The sequence below is a fragment of the Pelecanus crispus genome, chromosome 2 (assembly GCF_030463565.1).
Source record: "Pelecanus crispus isolate bPelCri1 chromosome 2, bPelCri1.pri, whole genome shotgun sequence".
Classification (NCBI taxonomy): Eukaryota; Metazoa; Chordata; class Aves; order Pelecaniformes; family Pelecanidae; genus Pelecanus; species Pelecanus crispus.
Window position 1 is genome coordinate 174,852,186 of NC_134644.1, and position 22,423 is coordinate 174,874,608.

Here is a 22,423-nt window from a genome sequence, read left to right on the forward strand (position 1 = left end):
AGCGCTCGGCAGCCCTGTGCTGTGGTGAGGCCTGCCGCAGTCCCCAAAGGCTTGTGTTGGCCCTTCCGTAGCACTCCCCTTAGCTGGGTTTGTCATGTTTGCGGCGTGAGCTCTGGCGTGACGCGGTGCTTGGTCTCTGGGTGATGCGTCCAAAGAAGAGCAACAAAGCCAGTGAAGGATGTAGAGCCTCAAGACTTAGGAAGAGTGGTTGGGAGAAGTGGGTGTGTTTATTTTGCTGGAAAAGGCGGCTGAGGGAGACCTTATCGCTCTGTACAAGTACCGGACAGGAGGTTGTAGCGAGGTGGGTGTCAGTCTGTTATCCCTAGTAAGAAGTGATAGGACGAGAGGCAAGAGCCTCAAGTTGCGCCAGGGGAGGTTTAGTTTGGTTGTTACAAAAAATGTCTTCACTGAGAGGGTTATGAAGCACTGGAACAGGCTGCCCAGGGAAGTGGTTGAGTCATCATTGCGGGAGGTATCGAAAAGACGTGGAGGCATGGGGCTTAGGGCCATGGTTTAGTGTTGGACTTGGTTGTGTTAGGTTAACGGTGGCGGTCGATTATGTTAAAGGTGTTTTCCAACCCAAATGACTCTCTGATTGTACACGGGGCACCCTGCAAGGGCAGGTGAGTTTCTGGAGAGCCCGTGAGTGTGGCGAGAAGCAGAGGGCGAGTGGGAGCGTCAGGCGGGGAAGGCTGTTGAAGGCAGGGTTTTTGTTGTGGTGTTGGGGTGAGCTCTGAGGGGTGAGGCCATTTCTCTGCGCAGCGTGTGACGGGCAGAAAGAGGATTTGGAGATTGGCGAGGGGAGTTGGAGGCAAGCATGCAGCACGTGGCTGCAGAGCCGAGGCCCTGGTGGTGATGGATGGATGCGGAAGGGTTGATGAATGGCAAGGCGTGCCCCAGTTGAGCCGAGGTGAGCGTTTGCAGGCTGTTTGTCAGGCGAGCAGTGCTTGTTGGCGAGGAAGATGAGAAGAGGTAAGAAGGAGTGCTGTGTGACTGGGTGCACGTAAGTCCCCAGGGCCTGATGGGTTGCATGCCCGAAAGCGGAGGGTGCTGACTGCTGTCCTTGGGGTATCGCTCTCCACTAGCTTGGAAAGGTCATGGTGCCTGTGGGCAGTTCCTGGAAGAAAGCTCATACCCCTTGTATCTTGAAGAAGCTGAAGAGGGAGGCTCTGGGACAGTAGAGGCTGGAGATGCTGCCCCTGTTTCATGTGAAGCTGATGGAGGAAATGCACCCGGAAAGAGCTGCCAAGGCCAGGAAGGACAAGGAGGTGATGGGGCCTTGTCGGCATGCATTTATGAAGGGGAAATCGTGCTTTCTGACCTCCGTGTCTCCCTACGTTGACGTGAGTCGCTTTGTGGGGGAGGAGAGCGCCACGTCTGGTGTTTACCTCAAGCTTTTACTGAAGCCTTTGATGCTTCCTCCCCTTGCGTGCTGCTAGACAAGCCAGGAGAGTAGGGGGTGCGTAAGGTGCCAGTGAGGTGGAGTGCAAAGTGGCTGAAGGTCTGGTCCCAGAGGCTTGTGATGAGTGGCCCAAAGTGCATCTGGAGGCAATTCTCAAGTGGTGTGGCCCCGGTTTTGGATCGTTGCGGCCAACACTGTTCAACATCGTCCTCGGTGACATGGTCAGTGGGACGGAGTGCCCCCGTCAGCAAGTTGTGAGAGGATGCAAAATGTGGAGGAGTGTCTGAGGCACCGTCTGGTTGTGCCAGCATTGACAGGGATGTGGAGGTTCTGGAGACCGGGAGGGAGAGGAATCTGCTGAAGTTGAAGAGGGGGAAAGGCAAAGTCCTGCCTCTGGGGAGGAATGGCGCTGGGCAGCAGGCCATGCTGGGGGCCGATAGCCTGGACAGCAGCTTTGCTGAGCACGACTTTGTGGTGCTGGTGGAGAACAAGGTGAGTGCGAGGCAGCCGTGCACCCTTGCGGCAGAAGAGCCCCGGAGTCTCGATGGTGGCGTTGGGAAGAGCGTTGCCAGCAGGTTGGAGGAGGTGATCTTGCTCTCTCTTCAGCGCTGGTGAGGCCCCGTGTGGAATCCCGTGTCCCGTTGAAGGCTCCCAGGTGGAAGAAGGACATGGACTTGTTGGAGCGCGTTTGGTGCAGGGCCGCCAAGACGCTGAAAGGAGTGGAGCATCCTTCCCACGAGGAGAAGCTGAGAGAGCTGGGAGGCTTTTCAGGCAGGAGGCAGGGCTGCGCCGGGGAGATGTCATCGATAGGTCTAAATCTGGGATGGGAGGGAATGATTTGAGGGGCGTCAGGCCCTTCTGATGGGTGCCCACGGCCAGGGCAAGGGGGAATGGAGAAAGCTGCAAAGACGTGGCATTTCCTTGGCAGCGAAGGCAAGGGTTTTTCAGTGCGAGGGTGGTGAAGCAGTGGAAGCGGTTGTGCAGAGAGGTGTTGGGAGTCTCCATGCTTGGAGAGACTGAAAAGCTGACTGGCCATGGTCGTGGAGAGCCTGCTCTAGCTGACCCTGCTTGAGGAGGTTGCATTGAACTAGGTGATCTCCAGCGTTTCCTTGTTATCTAAATGATTCTGTTTGTTGTGATTGTGCTTGCTGTGCTGGCCAGCGAGTTGTGCTGGGAAGAGAGTTGTTGAGGTGTGTGCTGCTATGGGGATCTTGCGTCAGAGGCCTGGGTAGACGTGCATTAGCGTATGCAAGGCTTTGTTTGAGCAAGTGAAGGGCTTGTGTGGTGGGCTGGCAGCCCTGCTTTGCTGGTCTGTGCTGTTGTTGTTGCTGGGGTCATACTTCCTAAGGGAGGTCTAGTGTCCCTTTTGCACGCATTGCAATGGCCTGTTGAGCCCTGGCTTTGTGCCGGGTGAGGCTGGAAGAGCGTTGGGAGAAGAAAGGAAGAGGAGGCGTCTGAGGCTGGCATGCAGAACATCTTTATTGAGGCAAAAGAGTGAAAAGGCAGGAGCGCCGAGTGGGGCAGAGCCAGTCTGAGGTGCAAGTAGGGCAACCATAAGACAAAATCCTTTGCGTGAGTGGATTGTGCCAGATCGCCGAGGTCTTCCTGCCCCGCAGTGGGAGCGGCACAGCAGAGGTCCCCGGTGGTCTTTGTCTTGTGAGAAGGTGTTTGCAGCAGAGAGTAGTTAACGCAGCAGAAGGGGCGACGCCACGAAGGAAGTGGGAGAAGAGGAGGATGTACACAGGCCATGTTTCCAGGCAGCCCGTGCTAGCCCCTTCCCTGCTTCCTTGCTTGGTGCCTGAAGAGGAAGAGGTGTGGACGGCAGGTCCGCGTGCGAGCAAGAGCGCGTCGGTGCGTCCTCAGTCCATGAAGTGGCTCCCAGGGGGTGGGTGGCTGGTGTCAGGGGTGGTGGCGAGGGCCCTTAGCAGGGGTAGCAGGCTCTTCTGGCGCCGAAGCAGCCCAGGCCTCCGAAGCCGTAGCCGTAGCCGAAGCCGCCGGAGATGGGCACTCCCTGGGCGCTGAGAGCGCTGCCCACGGCAGCCGATGTGGAGGATCCGACGGCGGTGTTCTGGGGGAAGGAGCTGAGGATGGGCCCTGGCAGGGTGACCAGCACGGCGGGAGGCTGGATGACGACGCGGGAGTCCTCGCACTGCCTGACGCAGGGCTCGTTGCAGCTGTTAGCCAGCGGGGTGGGTCCGCAGGGGTTGCAGAGGTCGTAGCAGGCCATGTCTGTGGTGCGGAGGGTCCCTGGAAGAGAGGGTGTTGAGGAAGCGGAGGGGCGTGGGGGTGCGAGGAGCGGTGCTGCAGGAGGGCAGGGGAGCGTGGAGGCGTGTTGTGGGGCTGTGGGGAGCGTGGCGGTGGGGAGGCTTTGTGGCTGGTGAAGGTGTGGGCAGAGGGTGGTGGGAGAGAGGGGCCAGGTGGGGCAGGAGAAAGGAGGAGAAGGGGGTTGGGGCTCACCTTGTTGACGTTGGAGGAGAAGGGGTGAGGAGAAGTGTGTGAGGGAGAGAGGCGCTGGTGCGTCTTTTATGCTGGTCCGGGAGGGGCGGGCCAGGCTTTGCGCATGAGAGCCTTTTGCAGCAAGCAGCTTTTGCGTGCCACAGCCTGGGGAGTAATGAGGTGGGGCGTGTCTTTGTTGCCGCAGTTCTGCAATTTCATGTTCTCCTCTTGAGGATGCGTCCACTTGAGCCTGTCGGCAGCTTTTAAGTGCGAGTATTAGAGGGCAAAGGCTTGGTGTTGATGGTGCGTGTCAGGGCGGGCAGAAGACCTGACCAAAGCATAGGAGAGGTGGGGTGTCGTCTTGTCAGTGAGGTCATGTCATGGCATTTGTGTGGTGTGGTTTGTGGGTGCGTTGTGAAGAGGGGCCCCATTTTGTCGCAGGCCTGTCAGGCTGGTGTGGGCTCTGGAGGTGTGTGGGGCGTGAGGGGCTGCCTCTTCCATGGCGTTCAGTCCCGCTCCACCTTCCTGCCAGCTCACTAAGCCTGTCTTTAGGCTTGGCCTTTCCCAGTCGTTGGGTGTGCCGTGTGGGTGCCCTAGTGGCCCTGTTGCTTGTAAGGTTGTAGGTGGGAGAAAGGAGCGTGCCTGTTTGGGCTTGTGCGCGTGTGGGGCCTTCCGTGGGGGTGGCAGCGCAAGCAGGCAGAGGAGGGCTGCTTACGAGAGCAGGAGGCTGTCCTGGCAGCCCTGGTTGAGCGCTCGGCAGCCCTGTGCTGTGGTGAGGCCTGCCGCAGTCCCCAAAGGCTTGTGTTGGCCCTTCCGTAGCACTCCCCTTAGCTGGGTTTGTCATGTTTGCGGCGTGAGCTCTGGCGTGACGCGGTGCTTGGTCTCTGGGTGATGCGTCCAAAGAAGAGCAACAAAGCCAGTGAAGGATGTAGAGCCTCAAGACTTAGGAAGAGTGGTTGGGAGAAGTGGGTGTGTTTATTTTGCTGGAAAAGGCGGCTGAGGGAGACCTTATCGCTCTGTACAAGTACCGGACAGGAGGTTGTAGCGAGGTGGGTGTCAGTCTGTTATCCCTAGTAAGAAGTGATAGGACGAGAGGCAAGAGCCTCAAGTTGCGCCAGGGGAGGTTTAGTTTGGTTGTTACAAAAAATGTCTTCACTGAGAGGGTTATGAAGCACTGGAACAGGCTGCCCAGGGAAGTGGTTGAGTCATCATTGCGGGAGGTATCGAAAAGACGTGGAGGCATGGGGCTTAGGGCCATGGTTTAGTGTTGGACTTGGTTGTGTTAGGTTAACGGTGGCGGTCGATTATGTTAAAGGTGTTTTCCAACCCAAATGACTCTCTGATTGTACACGGGGCACCCTGCAAGGGCAGGTGAGTTTCTGGAGAGCCCGTGAGTGTGGCGAGAAGCAGAGGGCGAGTGGGAGCGTCAGGCGGGGAAGGCTGTTGAAGGCAGGGTTTTTGTTGTGGTGTTGGGGTGAGCTCTGAGGGGTGAGGCCATTTCTCTGCGCAGCGTGTGACGGGCAGAAAGAGGATTTGGAGATTGGCGAGGGGAGTTGGAGGCAAGCATGCAGCACGTGGCTGCAGAGCCGAGGCCCTGGTGGTGATGGATGGATGCGGAAGGGTTGATGAATGGCAAGGCGTGCCCCAGTTGAGCCGAGGTGAGCGTTTGCAGGCTGTTTGTCAGGCGAGCAGTGCTTGTTGGCGAGGAAGATGAGAAGAGGTAAGAAGGAGTGCTGTGTGACTGGGTGCACGTAAGTCCCCAGGGCCTGATGGGTTGCATGCCCGAAAGCGGAGGGTGCTGAGTGCTGTCCTTGGGGTATCGCTCTCCACTAGCTTGGAAAGGTCATGGTGCCTGTGGGCAGTTCCTGGAAGAAAGCTCATACCCCTTGTATCTTGAAGAAGCTGAAGAGGGAGGCTCTGGGACAGTAGAGGCTGGAGATGCTGCCCCTGTTTCATGTGAAGCTGATGGAGGAAATGCACCCGGAAAGAGCTGCCAAGGCCAGGAAGGACAAGGAGGTGATGGGGCCTTGTCGGCATGCATTTACGAAGGGGAAATCGTGCTTTCTGACCTCCGTGTCTCCCTACGTTGACGTGAGTCGCTTTGTGGGGGAGGAGAGCGCCACGTCTGGTGTTTACCTCAAGCTTTTACTGAAGCCTTTGATGCTTCCTCCCCTTGCGTGCTGCTAGACAAGCCAGGAGAGTAGGGGGTGCGTAAGGTGCCAGTGAGGTGGAGTGCAAAGTGGCTGAAGGTCTGGTCCCAGAGGCTTGTGATGAGTGGCCCAAAGTGCATCTGGAGGCAATTCTCAAGTGGTGTGGCCCCGGTTTTGGATCGTTGCGGCCAACACTGTTCAACATCGTCCTCGGTGACATGGTCAGTGGGACGGAGTGCCCCCGTCAGCAAGTTGTGAGAGGATGCAAAATGTGGAGGAGTGTCTGATGCACCGTCTGGTTGTGCCAGCATTGACAGGGATGTGGAGGTTCTGGAGACCGGGAGGGAGAGGAATCTGCTGAAGTTGAAGTGGGGGAAAGGCAAAGTCCTGCCTCTGGGGAGGAATGGCGCTGGGCAGCAGGCCATGCTGGGGGCCGATAGCCTGGACAGCAGCTTTGCTGAGCACGACTTTGTGGTGCTGGTGGAGAACAAGGTGAGTGCGAGGCAGCCGTGCACCCTTGCGGCAGAAGAGTCCCGGAGTCTCGATGGTGGCGTTGGGAAGAGCGTTGCCAGCAGGTTGGAGGAGGTGATCTTGCTCTCTCTTCAGCGCTGGTGAGGCCCCGTGTGGAATCCCGTGTCCCGTTGAAGGCTCCCAGGTGGAAGAAGGACATGGACTTGTTGGAGCGCGTTTGGTGCAGGGCCGCCAAGACGCTGAAAGGAGTGGAGCATCCTTCCCACGAGGAGAAGCTGAGAGAGCTGGGAGGCTTTTCAGGCAGGAGGCAGGGCTGCGCCGGGGAGATGTCATCGATAGGTCTAAATCTGGGATGGGAGGGAATGATTTGAGGGGCGTCAGGCCCTTCTGATGGGTGCCCACGGCCAGGGCAAGGGGGAATGGAGAAAGCTGCAAAGACGTGGCATTTCCTTGGCAGCGAAGGCAAGGGTTTTTCAGTGCGAGGGTGGTGAAGCAGTGGAAGCGGTTGTGCAGAGAGGTATTGGGAGTCTCCATGCTTGGAGAGACTGAAAAGCTGACTGGCCATGGTCATGGAGAGCCTGCTCGAGCTGACCCTGCTTGAGCAGGTTGCATTGAACTAGGTGATCTCCGGCGTTTCCTTGTTATCTAAATGATTCTGTTTGTTGTGATTGTGCTTGCTGTGCTGGCCAGCGAGTTGTGCTGGGAAGAGAGTTGTTGAGGTGTGTGCTGCTGTGGGGATCTTGCGTCAGAGGCCTGGGTAGACGTGCATTAGCGTATGCAAGGCTTTGTTTGAGCAAGTGAAGGGCTTGTGTGGTGGGCTGGCAGCCCTGCTTTGCTGGTCTGTGCTGTTGTTGTTGCTGGGGTCATACTTCCTAAGGGAGGTCTAGTGTCCCTTTTGCACGCATTGCAATGGCCTGTTGAGCCCTGGCTTTGTGCCGGGTGAGGCTGGAAGAGCGTTGGGAGAAGAAAGGAAGAGGAGGCGTCTGAGGCTGGCATGCAGAACATCTTTATTGAGGCAAAAGAGTGAAAAGGCAGGAGCGCCGAGTGGGGCAGAGCCAGTCTGAGGTGCAAGTAGGGCAACCATAAGACAAAATCCTTTGCGTGAGTGGATTGTGCCAGATCGCCGAGGTCTTCCTGCCCCGCAGTGGGAGCGGCACAGCAGAGGTCCCCGGTGGTCTTTGTCTTGTGAGAAGGTGTTTGCAGCAGAGAGTAGTTAACGCAGCAGAAGGGGCGACGCCACGAAGGAAGTGGGAGAAGAGGAGGATGTACACGGGCCATGTTTCCAGGCAGCCCGTGCTAGCCCCTTCCCTGCTTCCTTGCTTGGTGCCTGAAGAGGAAGAGGTGTGGACGGCAGGTCCACGTGCGAGCAAGAGCGCGTCGGTGCGTCCTCAGTCCATGAAGTGGCTCCCAGGGGGTGGGTGGCTGGTGTCAGGGGTGGTGGCGAGGGCCCTTAGCAGGGGTAGCAGGCTCTTCTGGCGCCGAAGCAGCCCAGGCCTCCGAAGCCGTAGCCGTAGCCGAAGCCGCCGGAGATGGGCACTCCCTGGGCGCTGAGAGCGCTGCCCACGGCAGCCGATGTGGAGGATCCGACGGCGGTGTTCTGGGGGAAGGAGCTGAGGATGGGCCCTGGCAGGGTGACCACCACGGTGGAAGGCTGGATGACGACGCGGGAGTCCTCGCACTGCCTGACGCAGGGCTCGTTGCAGCTGTTAGCCAGCGGGGTGGGTCCGCAGGGGTTGCAGAGGTCGTAGCAGGCCATGTCTGTGGTGCGGAGGGTCCCTGGAAGAGAGGGTGTTGAGGAAGCGGAGGGGCGTGGGGGTGCGAGGAGCGGTGCTGCAGGAGGGCAGGGGAGCGTGGAGGCGTGTTGTGTGGCGGTGGGGAGCGTGGCGGTGGGGAGGCTTTGTGGCTGGTGAAGGTGTGGGCAGAGGGTGGTGGGAGAGAGGGGCCAGGTGGGGCAGGAGAAAGGAGGAGAAGGGGGTTGGGGCTCACCTTGTTGACGTTGGAGGAGAAGGGGTGAGGAGAAGTGTGTGAGGGAGAGAGGCGCTGGTGCGTCTTTTATGCTGGTCCGGGAGGGGCGGGCCAGGCTTTGCGCATGAGAGCCTTTTGCAGCAAGCAGCTTTTGCGTGCCACAGCCTGGGGAGTAATGAGGTGGGGCGTGTCTTTGTTGCCGCAGTTCTGCAATTTCATGTTCTCCTCTTGAGGATGCGTCCACTTGAGCCTGTCGGCAGCTTTTAAGTGCGAGTATTAGAGGGCAAAGGCTTGGTGTTGATGGTGCGTGTCAGGGCGGGCAGAAGACCTGACCAAAGCATAGGAGAGGTGGGGTGTCGTCTTGTCAGTGAGGTCATGTCATGGCATTTGTGTGGTGTGGTTTGTGGGTGCGTTGTGAAGAGGGGCCCCATTTTGTCGCAGGCCTGTCAGGCTGGTGTGGGCTCTGGAGGTGTGTGGGGCGTGAGGGGCTGCCTCTTCCATGGCGTTCGGTCCCGCTCCACCTTCCTGCCAGCTCACTAAGCCTGTCTTTAGGCTTGGCCTTTCCCAGTCGTTGGGTGTGCCGTGTGGGTGCCCTAGTGGCCCTGTTGCTTGTAAGGTTGTAGGTGGGAGAAAGGAGCGTGCCTGTTTGGGCTTGTGCGCGTGTGGGGCCTTCCGTGGGGGTGGCAGCGCAAGCAGGCAGAGGAGGGCTGCTTACGAGAGCAGGAGGCTGTCCTGGCAGCCCTGGTTGAGCGCTCGGCAGCCCTGTGCTGTGGTGAGGCCTGCCGCAGTCCCCAAAGGCTTGTGTTGGCCCTTCCGTAGCACTCCCCTTAGCTGGGTTTGTCATGTTTGCGGCGTGAGCTCTGGCGTGACGCGGTGCTTGGTCTCTGGGTGATGCGTCCAAAGAAGAGCAACAAAGCCAGTGAAGGATGTAGAGCCTCAAGACTTAGGAAGAGTGGTTGGGAGAAGTGGGTGTGTTTATTTTGCTGGAAAAGGCGGCTGAGGGAGACCTTATCGCTCTGTACAAGTACCGGACAGGAGGTTGTAGCGAGGTGGGTGTCAGTCTGTTATCCCTAGTAAGAAGTGATAGGACGAGAGGCAAGAGCCTCAAGTTGCGCCAGGGGAGGTTTAGTTTGGTTGTTACAAAAAATGTCTTCACTGAGAGGGTTATGAAGCACTGGAACAGGCTGCCCAGGGAAGTGGTTGAGTCATCATTGCGGGAGGTATCGAAAAGACGTGGAGGCATGGGGCTTAGGGCCATGGTTTAGTGTTGGACTTGGTTGTGTTAGGTTAACGGTGGCGGTCGATTATGTTAAAGGTGTTTTCCAACCCAAATGACTCTCTGATTGTACACGGGGCACCCTGCAAGGGCAGGTGAGTTTCTGGAGAGCCCGTGAGTGTGGCGAGAAGCAGAGGGCGAGTGGGAGCGTCAGGCGGGGAAGGCTGTTGAAGGCAGGGTTTTTGTTGTGGTGTTGGGGTGAGCTCTGAGGGGTGAGGCCATTTCTCTGCGCAGCGTGTGACGGGCAGAAAGAGGATTTGGAGATTGGCGAGGGGAGTTGGAGGCAAGCATGCAGCACGTGGCTGCAGAGCCGAGGCCCTGGTGGTGATGGATGGATGCGGAAGGGTTGATGAATGGCAAGGCGTGCCCCAGTTGAGCCGAGGTGAGCGTTTGCAGGCTGTTTGTCAGGCGAGCAGTGCTTGTTGGCGAGGAAGATGAGAAGAGGTAAGAAGGAGTGCTGTGTGACTGGGTGCACGTAAGTCCCCAGGGCCTGATGGGTTGCATGCCCGAAAGCGGAGGGTGCTGAGTGCTGTCCTTGGGGTATCGCTCTCCACTAGCTTGGAAAGGTCATGGTGCCTGTGGGCAGTTCCTGGAAGAAAGCTCATACCCCTTGTATCTTGAAGAAGCTGAAGAGGGAGGCTCTGGGACAGTAGAGGCTGGAGATGCTGCCCCTGTTTCATGTGAAGCTGATGGAGGAAATGCACCCGGAAAGAGCTGCCAAGGCCAGGAAGGACAAGGAGGTGATGGGGCCTTGTCGGCATGCATTTACGAAGGGGAAATCGTGCTTTCTGACCTCCGTGTCTCCCTACGTTGACGTGAGTCGCTTTGTGGGGGAGGAGAGCGCCACGTCTGGTGTTTACCTCAAGCTTTTACTGAAGCCTTTGATGCTTCCTCCCCTTGCGTGCTGCTAGACAAGCCAGGAGAGTAGGGGGTGCGTAAGGTGCCAGTGAGGTGGAGTGCAAAGTGGCTGAAGGTCTGGTCCCAGAGGCTTGTGATGAGTGGCCCAAAGTGCATCTGGAGGCAATTCTCAAGTGGTGTGGCCCCGGTTTTGGATCGTTGCGGCCAACACTGTTCAACATCGTCCTCGGTGACATGGTCAGTGGGACGGAGTGCCCCCGTCAGCAAGTTGTGAGAGGATGCAAAATGTGGAGGAGTGTCTGATGCACCGTCTGGTTGTGCCAGCATTGACAGGGATGTGGAGGTTCTGGAGACCGGGAGGGAGAGGAATCTGCTGAAGTTGAAGTGGGGGAAAGGCAAAGTCCTGCCTCTGGGGAGGAATGGCGCTGGGCAGCAGGCCATGCTGGGGGCCGATAGCCTGGACAGCAGCTTTGCTGAGCACGACTTTGTGGTGCTGGTGGAGAACAAGGTGAGTGCGAGGCAGCCGTGCACCCTTGCGGCAGAAGAGTCCCGGAGTCTCGATGGTGGCGTTGGGAAGAGCGTTGCCAGCAGGTTGGAGGAGGTGATCTTGCTCTCTCTTCAGCGCTGGTGAGGCCCCGTGTGGAATCCCGTGTCCCGTTGAAGGCTCCCAGGTGGAAGAAGGACATGGACTTGTTGGAGCGCGTTTGGTGCAGGGCCGCCAAGACGCTGAAAGGAGTGGAGCATCCTTCCCACGAGGAGAAGCTGAGAGAGCTGGGAGGCTTTTCAGGCAGGAGGCAGGGCTGCGCCGGGGAGATGTCATCGATAGGTCTAAATCTGGGATGGGAGGGAATGATTTGAGGGGCGTCAGGCCCTTCTGATGGGTGCCCACGGCCAGGGCAAGGGGGAATGGAGAAAGCTGCAAAGACGTGGCATTTCCTTGGCAGCGAAGGCAAGGGTTTTTCAGTGCGAGGGTGGTGAAGCAGTGGAAGCGGTTGTGCAGAGAGGTATTGGGAGTCTCCATGCTTGGAGAGACTGAAAAGCTGACTGGCCATGGTCATGGAGAGCCTGCTCGAGCTGACCCTGCTTGAGCAGGTTGCATTGAACTAGGTGATCTCCGGCGTTTCCTTGTTATCTAAATGATTCTGTTTGTTGTGATTGTGCTTGCTGTGCTGGCCAGCGAGTTGTGCTGGGAAGAGAGTTGTTGAGGTGTGTGCTGCTGTGGGGATCTTGCGTCAGAGGCCTGGGTAGACGTGCATTAGCGTATGCAAGGCTTTGTTTGAGCAAGTGAAGGGCTTGTGTGGTGGGCTGGCAGCCCTGCTTTGCTGGTCTGTGCTGTTGTTGTTGCTGGGGTCATACTTCCTAAGGGAGGTCTAGTGTCCCTTTTGCACGCATTGCAATGGCCTGTTGAGCCCTGGCTTTGTGCCGGGTGAGGCTGGAAGAGCGTTGGGAGAAGAAAGGAAGAGGAGGCGTCTGAGGCTGGCATGCAGAACATCTTTATTGAGGCAAAAGAGTGAAAAGGCAGGAGCGCCGAGTGGGGCAGAGCCAGTCTGAGGTGCAAGTAGGGCAACCATAAGACAAAATCCTTTGCGTGAGTGGATTGTGCCAGATCGCCGAGGTCTTCCTGCCCCGCAGTGGGAGCGGCACAGCAGAGGTCCCCGGTGGTCTTTGTCTTGTGAGAAGGTGTTTGCAGCAGAGAGTAGTTAACGCAGCAGAAGGGGCGACGCCACGAAGGAAGTGGGAGAAGAGGAGGATGTACACGGGCCATGTTTCCAGGCAGCCCGTGCTAGCCCCTTCCCTGCTTCCTTGCTTGGTGCCTGAAGAGGAAGAGGTGTGGACGGCAGGTCCACGTGCGAGCAAGAGCGCGTCGGTGCGTCCTCAGTCCATGAAGTGGCTCCCAGGGGGTGGGTGGCTGGTGTCAGGGGTGGTGGCGAGGGCCCTTAGCAGGGGTAGCAGGCTCTTCTGGCGCCGAAGCAGCCCAGGCCTCCGAAGCCGTAGCCGTAGCCGAAGCCGCCGGAGATGGGCACTCCCTGGGCGCTGAGAGCGCTGCCCACGGCAGCCGATGTGGAGGATCCGACGGCGGTGTTCTGGGGGAAGGAGCTGAGGATGGGCCCTGGCAGGGTGACCACCACGGTGGAAGGCTGGATGACGACGCGGGAGTCCTCGCACTGCCTGACGCAGGGCTCGTTGCAGCTGTTAGCCAGCGGGGTGGGTCCGCAGGGGTTGCAGAGGTCGTAGCAGGCCATGTCTGTGGTGCGGAGGGTCCCTGGAAGAGAGGGTGTTGAGGAAGCGGAGGGGCGTGGGGGTGCGAGGAGCGGTGCTGCAGGAGGGCAGGGGAGCGTGGAGGCGTGTTGTGTGGCGGTGGGGAGCGTGGCGGTGGGGAGGCTTTGTGGCTGGTGAAGGTGTGGGCAGAGGGTGGTGGGAGAGAGGGGCCAGGTGGGGCAGGAGAAAGGAGGAGAAGGGGGTTGGGGCTCACCTTGTTGACGTTGGAGGAGAAGGGGTGAGGAGAAGTGTGTGAGGGAGAGAGGCGCTGGTGCGTCTTTTATGCTGGTCCGGGAGGGGCGGGCCAGGCTTTGCGCATGAGAGCCTTTTGCAGCAAGCAGCTTTTGCGTGCCACAGCCTGGGGAGTAATGAGGTGGGGCGTGTCTTTGTTGCCGCAGTTCTGCAATTTCATGTTCTCCTCTTGAGGATGCGTCCACTTGAGCCTGTCGGCAGCTTTTAAGTGCGAGTATTAGAGGGCAAAGGCTTGGTGTTGATGGTGCGTGTCAGGGCGGGCAGAAGACCTGACCAAAGCATAGGAGAGGTGGGGTGTCGTCTTGTCAGTGAGGTCATGTCATGGCATTTGTGTGGTGTGGTTTGTGGGTGCGTTGTGAAGAGGGGCCCCATTTTGTCGCAGGCCTGTCAGGCTGGTGTGGGCTCTGGAGGTGTGTGGGGCGTGAGGGGCTGCCTCTTCCATGGCGTTCGGTCCCGCTCCACCTTCCTGCCAGCTCACTAAGCCTGTCTTTAGGCTTGGCCTTTCCCAGTCGTTGGGTGTGCCGTGTGGGTGCCCTAGTGGCCCTGTTGCTTGTAAGGTTGTAGGTGGGAGAAAGGAGCGTGCCTGTTTGGGCTTGTGCGCGTGTGGGGCCTTCCGTGGGGGTGGCAGCGCAAGCAGGCAGAGGAGGGCTGCTTACGAGAGCAGGAGGCTGTCCTGGCAGCCCTGGTTGAGCGCTCGGCAGCCCTGTGCTGTGGTGAGGCCTGCCGCAGTCCCCAAAGGCTTGTGTTGGCCCTTCCGTAGCACTCCCCTTAGCTGGGTTTGTCATGTTTGCGGCGTGAGCTCTGGCGTGACGCGGTGCTTGGTCTCTGGGTGATGCGTCCAAAGAAGAGCAACAAAGCCAGTGAAGGATGTAGAGCCTCAAGACTTAGGAAGAGTGGTTGGGAGAAGTGGGTGTGTTTATTTTGCTGGAAAAGGCGGCTGAGGGAGACCTTATCGCTCTGTACAAGTACCGGACAGGAGGTTGTAGCGAGGTGGGTGTCAGTCTGTTATCCCTAGTAAGAAGTGATAGGACGAGAGGCAAGAGCCTCAAGTTGCGCCAGGGGAGGTTTAGTTTGGTTGTTACAAAAAATGTCTTCACTGAGAGGGTTATGAAGCACTGGAACAGGCTGCCCAGGGAAGTGGTTGAGTCATCATTGCGGGAGGTATCGAAAAGACGTGGAGGCATGGGGCTTAGGGCCATGGTTTAGTGTTGGACTTGGTTGTGTTAGGTTAACGGTGGCGGTCGATTATGTTAAAGGTGTTTTCCAACCCAAATGACTCTCTGATTGTACACGGGGCACCCTGCAAGGGCAGGTGAGTTTCTGGAGAGCCCGTGAGTGTGGCGAGAAGCAGAGGGCGAGTGGGAGCGTCAGGCGGGGAAGGCTGTTGAAGGCAGGGTTTTTGTTGTGGTGTTGGGGTGAGCTCTGAGGGGTGAGGCCATTTCTCTGCGCAGCGTGTGACGGGCAGAAAGAGGATTTGGAGATTGGCGAGGGGAGTTGGAGGCAAGCATGCAGCACGTGGCTGCAGAGCCGAGGCCCTGGTGGTGATGGATGGTTGCGGAAGGGTTGATGAATGGCAAGGCGTGCCCCAGTTGAGCCGAGGTGAGCGTTTGCAGGCTGTTTGTCAGGCGAGCAGTGCTTGTTGGCGAGGAAGATGAGAAGAGGTAAGAAGGAGTGCTGTGTGACTGGGTGCACGTAAGTCCCCAGGGCCTGATGGGTTGCATGCCCGAATGCGGAGGGTGCTGAGTGCTGTCCTTGGGGTATCGCTCTCCACTAGCTTGGAAAGGTCATGGTGCCTGTGGGCAGTTCCTGGAAGAAAGCTCATACCCCTTGTATCTTGAAGAAGCTGAAGAGGGAGGCTCTGGGACAGTAGAGGCTGGAGATGCTGCCCCTGTTTCATGTGAAGCTGATGGAGGAAATGCACCCGGAAAGAGCTGCCAAGGCCAGGAAGGACAAGGAGGTGATGGGGCCTTGTCGGCATGCATTTACGAAGGGGAAATCGTGCTTTCTGACCTCCGTGTCTCCCTACGTTGACGTGAGTCGCTTTGTGGGGGAGGAGAGCGCCACGTCTGGTGTTTACCTCAAGCTTTTACTGAAGCCTTTGATGCTTCCTCCCCTTGCGTGCTGCTAGACAAGCCAGGAGAGTAGGGGGTGCGTAAGGTGCCAGTGAGGTGGAGTGCAAAGTGGCTGAAGGTCTGGTCCCAGAGGCTTGTGATGAGTGGCCCAAAGTGCATCTGGAGGCAAGTCTCAAGTGGTGTGGCCCAGGTTTTGGATCGTTGCGGCCAACACTGTTCAACATCGTCCTCGGTGACATGGTCAGTGGGACGGAGTGCCCCCGTCAGCAAGTTGTGAGAGGATGCAAAATGTGGAGGAGTGTCTGAGGCACCGTCTGGTTGTGCCAGCATTGACAGGGATGTGGAGGTTCTGGAGACCGGGAGGGAGAGGAATCTGCTGAAGTTGAAGAGGGGGAAAGGCAAAGTCCTGCCTCTGGGGAGGAATGGCGCTGGGCAGCAGGCCATGCTGGGGGCCGATAGCCTGGACAGCAGCTTTGCTGAGCACGACTTTGTGGTGCTGGTGGAGAACAAGGTGAGTGCGAGGCAGCCGTGCACCCTTGCGGCAGAAGAGCCCCGGAGTCTCGATGGTGGCGTTGGGAAGAGCGTTGCCAGCAGGTTGGAGGAGGTGATCTTGCTCTCTCTTCAGCGCTGGTGAGGCCCCGTGTGGAATCCCGTGTCCCGTTGAAGGCTCCCAGGTGGAAGAAGGACATGGACTTGTTGGAGCGCGTTTGGTGCAGGGCCGCCAAGACGCTGAAAGGAGTGGAGCATCCTTCCCACGAGGAGAAGCTGAGAGAGTTGGGAGGCTTCTCAGGCAGGAGGCAGGGCTGCGCCGGGGAGATGTCATCGATAGGTCTAAATCTGGGATGGGAGGGAATGATTTGAGGGGCGTCAGGCCCTTCTGATGGGTGCCCACGGCCAGGGCAAGGGGGAATGGAGAAAGCTGCAGACGTGGCATTTCCTTGGCAGCGAAGGCAAGGGTTTTTCAGTGCGAGGGTGGTGAAGCAGTGGAAGCGGTTGTGCAGAGAGGTGTTGGGAGTCTCCATGCTTGGAGAGACTGAAAAGCTGACTGGCCATGGTCGTGGAGAGCCTGCTCGAGCTGACCCTGCTTGAGGAGGTTGCATTGAACTAGGTGATCTCCAGCATTTCCTTGTTATCTAAATGATTCTGTTTGTTGTGATTGTGCTTGCTGTGCTGGCCAGCGAGTTGTGCTGGGAAGAGAGTTGTTGAGGTGTGTGCTGCTGTGGGGATCTTGCGTCAGAGGCCTGGGTAGACGTGCATTAGCGTATGCAAGGCTTTGTTTGAGCAAGTGAAGGGCTTGTGTGGTGGGCTGGCAGCCCTGCTTTGCTGGTCTGTGCTGTTGTTGTTGCTGGGGTCATGCTTCCTAAGGGAGGTCTAGTGTCCCTTTTGCACGCATTGCAATGGCCTGTTGAGCCCTGGCTTTGTGCCGGGTGAGGCTGGAAGAGCGTTGGGAGAAGAAAGGAAGAGGAGGCGTCTGAGGCTGGCATGCAGAACATCTTTATTGAGGCAAAAGAGTGAAAAGGCAGGAGCGCCGAGTGGGGCAGAGCCAGTCTGAGGTGCAAGTAGGGCAACCATAAGACAAAATCCTTTGCGTGAGTGGATTGTGCCAGATCGCCGAGGTCTTCCTGCCCCGCAGTGGGAGCGGCACAGCAGAGGTCCCCGGTGGTCTTTGTCTTGTGAGAAGGTGTTTGCAGCAGAGAGTAGTTAACGCAGCAGAAGGGGCGACGCCACGAAGGAAGTGGGAGAAGAGGAGGATGTACACAGGCCATGTTTCCAGGCAGCCCGTGCTAGCCCCTTCCCTGCTTCCTTGCTTGGTGCCTGAAGAGGAAGAGGTGTGGACGGCAGGTCCGCGTGCGAGCAAGAGCGCGTCGGTGCGTCCTCAGTCCATGAAGTGGCTCCCAGGGGGTGGGTGGCTGGTGTCAGGGGTGGTGGCGAGGGCCCTTAGCAGGGGTAGCAGGCTCTTCTGGCGCCGAAGCAGCCCAGGCCTCCGAAGCCGTAGCCGTAGCCGAAGCCGCCGGAGATGGGCACTCCCTGGGCGCTGAGAGCGCTGCCCACGGCAGCCGATGTGGAGGATCCGACGGCGGTGTTCTGGGGGAAGGAGCTGAGGATGGGCCCTGGCAGGGTGACCAGCACGGCGGGAGGCTGGATGACAACGCGGGAGTCCTCACACTGCCTGACGCAGGGCTCGTTGCAGCTGTTAGCCAGCGGGGTGGGTCCGCAGGGGTTGCAGAGGTCGTAGCAGGCCATGTCTGTGGTGCGGAGGGTCCCTGGAAGAGAGGGTGTTGAGGAAGCGGAGGGGCGTGGGGGTGCGAGGAGCAGTGCTGCAGGAGGGCAGGGGAGTGTGGAGGCGTGTTGTGGGGCTGTGGGGAGCGTGGCGGTGGGGAGGCTTTGTGGCTGGTGAAGGTGTGGGCAGAGGGTGGTGGGAGAGAGGGGCCAGGTGGGGCAGGAGAAAGGAGGAGAAGGGGGTTGGGGCTCACCTTGTTGACGTTGGAGGAGAAGGGGTGAGGAGAAGTGTGTGAGGGAGAGAGGCGCTGGTGCGTCTTTTATGCTGGTCCGGGAGGGGCGGGCCAGGCTTTGCGCATGAGAGCCTTTTGCAGCAAGCAGCTTTTGCGTGCCACAGCCTGGGGAGTAATGAGGTGGGGCGTGTCTTTGTTGCCGCAGTTCTGCAATTTCATGTTCTCCTCTTGAGGATGCGTCCACTTGAGCCTGTCGGCAGCTTTTAAGTGCGAGTATTAGAGGGCAAAGGCTTGGTGTTGATGGTGCGTGTCAGGGCGGGCAGAAGACCTGACCAAAGCATAGGAGAGGTGGGGTGTCGTCTTGTCAGTGAGGTCATGTCATGGCATTTGTGTGGTGTGGTTTGTGGGTGCGTCGTGAAGATGGGCCCCATTTTGTCGCAGGCCTGTCAGGCTGGTGTGGGCTCTGGAGGTGTGTGGGGCGTGAGGGGCTGCCTCTTCCATGGCGTTCGGTCCCGCTCCACCTTCCTGCCAGCTCACTAAGCCTGTCTTTAGGCTTGGCCTTTCCCAGTCGTTGGGTGTGCCGTGTGGGTGCCCTAGTGGCCCTGTTGCTTGTAAGGTTGTAGGTGGGAGAAAGGAGCGTGCCTGTTTGGGCTTGTGCGCGTGTGGGGCCTTCCGTGGGGGTGGCAGCGCAAGCAGGCAGAGGAGGGCTGCTTACGAGAGCAGGAGGCTGTCCTGGCAGCCCTGGTTGAGCGCTCGGCAGCCCTGTGCTGTGGTGAGGCCTGCCGCAGTCCCCAAAGGCTTGTGTTGGCCCTTCCGTAGCACTCCCCTTAGCTGGGTTTGTCATGTTTGCGGCGTGAGCTCTGGCGTGACGCGGTGCTTGGTCTCTGGGTGATGCGTCCAAAGAAGAGCAACAAAGCCAGTGAAGGATGTAGAGCCTCAAGACTTAGGAAGAGTGGTTGGGAGAAGTGGGTGTGTTTATTTTGCTGGAAAAGGCGGCTGAGGGAGACCTTATCGCTCTGTACAAGTACCGGACAGGAGGTTGTAGCGAGGTGGGTGTCAGTCTGTTATCCCTAGTAAGAAGTGATAGGATGAGAGGCAAGAGCCTCAAGTTGCGCCAGGGGAGGTTTAGTTTGGTTGTTACAAAAAATGTCTTCACTGAGAGGGTTATGAAGCACTGGAACAGGCTGCCCAGGGAAGTGGTTGAGTCATCATTGCGGGAGGTATCGAAAAGACGTGGAGGCATGGGGCTTAGGGCCATGGTTTAGTGTTGGACTTGGTTGTGTTAGGTTAACGGTGGCGGTCGATTATGTTAAAGGTGTTTTCCAACCCAAATGACTCTCTGATTGTACACGGGGCACCCTGCAAGGGCAGGTGAGTTTCTGGAGAGCCCGTGAGTGTGGCGAGAAGCAGAGGGCGAGTGGGAGCGTCAGGCGGGGAAGGCTGTTGAAGGCAGGGTTTTTGTTGTGGTGTTGGGGTGAGCTCTGAGGGGTGAGGCCATTTCTCTGCGCAGCGTGTGACGGGCAGAAAGAGGATTTGGAGATTGGCGAGGGGAGTTGGAGGCAAGCATGCAGCACGTGGCTGCAGAGCCGAGGCCCTGGTGGTGATGGATGGTTGCGGAAGGGTTGATGAATGGCAAGGCGTGCCCCAGTTGAGCCGAGGTGAGCGTTTGCAGGCTGTTTGTCAGGCGAGCAGTGCTTGTTGGCGAGGAAGATGAGAAGAGGTAAGAAGGAGTGCTGTGTGACTGGGTGCACGTAAGTCCCCAGGGCCTGATGGGTTGCATGCCCGAATGCGGAGGGTGCTGAGTGCTGTCCTTGGGGTATCGCTCTCCACTAGCTTGGAAAGGTCATGGTGCCTGTGGGCAGTTCCTGGAAGAAAGCTCATACCCCTTGTATCTTGAAGAAGCTGAAGAGGGAGGCTCTGGGACAGTAGAGGCTGGAGATGCTGCCCCTGTTTCATGTGAAGCTGATGGAGGAAATGCACCCGGAAAGAGCTGCCAAGGCCAGGAAGGACAAGGAGGTGATGGGGCCTTGTCGGCATGCATTTACGAAGGGGAAATCGTGCTTTCTGACCTCCGTGTCTCCCTACGTTGACGTGAGTCGCTTTGTGGGGGAGGAGAGCGCCACGTCTGGTGTTTACCTCAAGCTTTTACTGAAGCCTTTGATGCTTCCTCCCCTTGCGTGCTGCTAGACAAGCCAGGAGAGTAGGGGGTGCGTAAGGTGCCAGTGAGGTGGAGTGCAAAGTGGCTGAAGGTCTGGTCCCAGAGGCTTGTGATGAGTGGCCCAAAGTGCATCTGGAGGCAAGTCTCAAGTGGTGTGGCCCAGGTTTTGGATCGTTGCGGCCAACACTGTTCAACATCGTCCTCGGTGACATGGTCAGTGGGACGGAGTGCCCCCGTCAGCAAGTTGTGAGAGGATGCAAAATGTGGAGGAGTGTCTGAGGCACCGTCTGGTTGTGCCAGCATTGACAGGGATGTGGAGGTTCTGGAGACCGGGAGGGAGAGGAATCTGCTGAAGTTGAAGAGGGGGAAAGGCAAAGTCCTGCCTCTGGGGAGGAATGGCGCTGGGCAGCAGGCCATGCTGGGGGCCGATAGCCTGGACAGCAGCTTTGCTGAGCACGACTTTGTGGTGCTGGTGGAGAACAAGGTGAGTGCGAGGCAGCCGTGCACCCTTGCGGCAGAAGAGCCCCGGAGTCTCGATGGTGGCGTTGGGAAGAGCGTTGCCAGCAGGTTGGAGGAGGTGATCTTGCTCTCTCTTCAGCGCTGGTGAGGCCCCGTGTGGAATCCCGTGTCCCGTTGAAGGCTCCCAGGTGGAAGAAGGACATGGACTTGTTGGAGCGCGTTTGGTGCAGGGCCGCCAAGACGCTGAAAGGAGTGGAGCATCCTTCCCACGAGGAGAAGCTGAGAGAGTTGGGAGGCTTCTCAGGCAGGAGGCAGGGCTGCGCCGGGGAGATGTCATCGATAGGTCTAAATCTGGGATGGGAGGGAATGATTTGAGGGGCGTCAGGCCCTTCTGATGGGTGCCCACGGCCAGGGCAAGGGGGAATGGAGAAAGCTGCAGACGTGGCATTTCCTTGGCAGCGAAGGCAAGGGTTTTTCAGTGCGAGGGTGGTGAAGCAGTGGAAGCGGTTGTGCAGAGAGGTGTTGGGAGTCTCCATGCTTGGAGAGACTGAAAAGCTGACTGGCCATGGTCGTGGAGAGCCTGCTCGAGCTGACCCTGCTTGAGGAGGTTGCATTGAACTAGGTGATCTCCAGCATTTCCTTGTTATCTAAATGATTCTGTTTGTTGTGATTGTGCTTGCTGTGCTGGCCAGCGAGTTGTGCTGGGAAGAGAGTTGTTGAGGTGTGTGCTGCTGTGGGGATCTTGCGTCAGAGGCCTGGGTAGACGTGCATTAGCGTATGCAAGGCTTTGTTTGAGCAAGTGAAGGGCTTGTGTGGTGGGCTGGCAGCCCTGCTTTGCTGGTCTGTGCTGTTGTTGTTGCTGGGGTCATACTTCCTAAGGGAGGTCTAGTGTCCCTTTTGCACGCATTGCAATGGCCTGTTGAGCCCTGGCTTTGTGCCGGGTGAGGCTGGAAGAGCGTTGGGAGAAGAAAGGAAGAGGAGGCGTCTGAGGCTGGCATGCAGAACATCTTTATTGAGGCAAAAGAGTGAAAAGGCAGGAGCGCCGAGTGGGGCAGAGCCAGTCTGAGGTGCAAGTAGGGCAACCATAAGACAAAATCCTTTGCGTGAGTGGATTGTGCCAGATCGCCGAGGTCTTCCTGCCCCGCAGTGGGAGCGGCACAGCAGAGGTCCCCGGTGGTCTTTGTCTTGTGAGAAGGTGTTTGCAGCAGAGAGTAGTTAACGCAGCAGAAGGGGCGACGCCACGAAGGAAGTGGGAGAAGAGGAGGATGTACACGGGCCATGTTTCCAGGCAGCCCGTGCTAGCCCCTTCCCTGCTTCCTTGCTTGGTGCCTGAAGAGGAAGAGGTGTGGACGGCAGGTCCGCGTGCGAGCAAGAGCGCGTCGGTGCGTCCTCAGTCCATGAAGTGGCTCCCAGGGGGTGGGTGGCTGGTGTCAGGGGTGGTGGCGAGGGCCCTTAGCAGGGGTAGCAGGCTCTTCTGGCGCCGAAGCAGCCCAGGCCTCCGAAGCCGTAGCCGTAGCCGAAGCCGCCGGAGATGGGCACTCCCTGGGCGCTGAGAGCGCTGCCCACGGCAGCCGATGTGGAGGATCCGACGGCGGTGTTCTGGGGGAAGGAGCTGAGGATGGGCCCTGGCAGGGTGACCACCACGGTGGAAGGCTGGATGACGACGCGGGAGTCCTCGCACTGCCTGACGCAGGGCTCGTTGCAGCTGTTAGCCAGCGGGGTGGGTCCGCAGGGGTTGCAGAGGTCGTAGCAGGCCATGTCTGTGGTGCGGAGGGTCCCTGGAAGAGAGGGTGTTGAGGAAGCGGAGGGGCGTGGGGGTGCGAGGAGCGGTGCTGCAGGAGGGCAGGGGAGCGTGGAGGCGTGTTGTGTGGCGGTGGGGAGCGTGGCGGTGGGGAGGCTTTGTGGCTGGTGAAGGTGTGGGCAGAGGGTGGTGGGAGAGAGGGGCCAGGTGGGGCAGGAGAAAGGAGGAGAAGGGGGTTGGGGCTCACCTTGTTGACGTTGGAGGAGAAGGGGTGAGGAGAAGTGTGTGAGGGAGAGAGGCGCTGGTGCGTCTTTTATGCTGGTCCGGGAGGGGCGGGCCAGGCTTTGCGCATGAGAGCCTTTTGCAGCAAGCAGCTTTTGCGTGCCACAGCCTGGGGAGTAATGAGGTGGGGCGTGTCTTTGTTGCCGCAGTTCTGCAATTTCATGTTCTCCTCTTGAGGATGCGTCCACT

The 22,423-nt window shown here is 58.6% G+C and overlaps 5 protein-coding genes across 5 annotated transcripts; all 5 read right to left on the bottom strand.

Moving 5' to 3' along the window:
• Positions 1 to 3,323: 3,323 nt before the first annotated feature.
• On the bottom strand, positions 3,324 to 3,629 carry LOC142597273 (feather keratin 2-like). Its single transcript, XM_075728216.1, has one exon. The coding sequence runs from the start codon at positions 3,627 to 3,629 to the stop codon at positions 3,324 to 3,326; it is 306 nt and encodes a 101-aa protein (XP_075584331.1).
• A 4,280-nt stretch (positions 3,630 to 7,909) lies between these two features.
• On the bottom strand, positions 7,910 to 8,215 carry LOC142597272 (feather keratin 2-like). The gene has a single exon (XM_075728215.1). The coding sequence runs from the start codon at positions 8,213 to 8,215 to the stop codon at positions 7,910 to 7,912; it is 306 nt and encodes a 101-aa protein (XP_075584330.1).
• Positions 8,216 to 12,495: 4,280 nt separating this feature from the next.
• LOC142592868 (feather keratin 2-like) lies at positions 12,496 to 12,801 on the bottom strand. Its single transcript, XM_075704940.1, has one exon. It carries the CDS (start codon positions 12,799 to 12,801, stop codon positions 12,496 to 12,498), a length of 306 nt encoding a protein of 101 aa, XP_075561055.1.
• Positions 12,802 to 17,079: 4,278 nt separating this feature from the next.
• Positions 17,080 to 17,385, bottom strand: LOC142592959 (feather keratin 2-like). Its single transcript, XM_075705781.1, has one exon. The coding sequence runs from the start codon at positions 17,383 to 17,385 to the stop codon at positions 17,080 to 17,082; it is 306 nt and encodes a 101-aa protein (XP_075561896.1).
• A 4,278-nt stretch (positions 17,386 to 21,663) lies between these two features.
• Positions 21,664 to 21,969, bottom strand: LOC142592914 (feather keratin 2-like). The gene has a single exon (XM_075705139.1). It carries the CDS (start codon positions 21,967 to 21,969, stop codon positions 21,664 to 21,666), a length of 306 nt encoding a protein of 101 aa, XP_075561254.1.
• Positions 21,970 to 22,423: the final 454 nt, after the last annotated feature.

Bases quoted from the DNA above. Each gene is read 5' to 3' on its own strand.
- LOC142597273 (XM_075728216.1), bottom strand. From the start codon at position 3,629: ATGGCCTGCTACGACCTCTGCAACCCCTGCGGACCCACCCCGCTGGCT.
- LOC142597272 (XM_075728215.1), bottom strand. From the start codon at position 8,215: ATGGCCTGCTACGACCTCTGCAACCCCTGCGGACCCACCCCGCTGGCT.
- LOC142592868 (XM_075704940.1), bottom strand. From the start codon at position 12,801: ATGGCCTGCTACGACCTCTGCAACCCCTGCGGACCCACCCCGCTGGCT.
- LOC142592959 (XM_075705781.1), bottom strand. From the start codon at position 17,385: ATGGCCTGCTACGACCTCTGCAACCCCTGCGGACCCACCCCGCTGGCT.
- LOC142592914 (XM_075705139.1), bottom strand. From the start codon at position 21,969: ATGGCCTGCTACGACCTCTGCAACCCCTGCGGACCCACCCCGCTGGCT.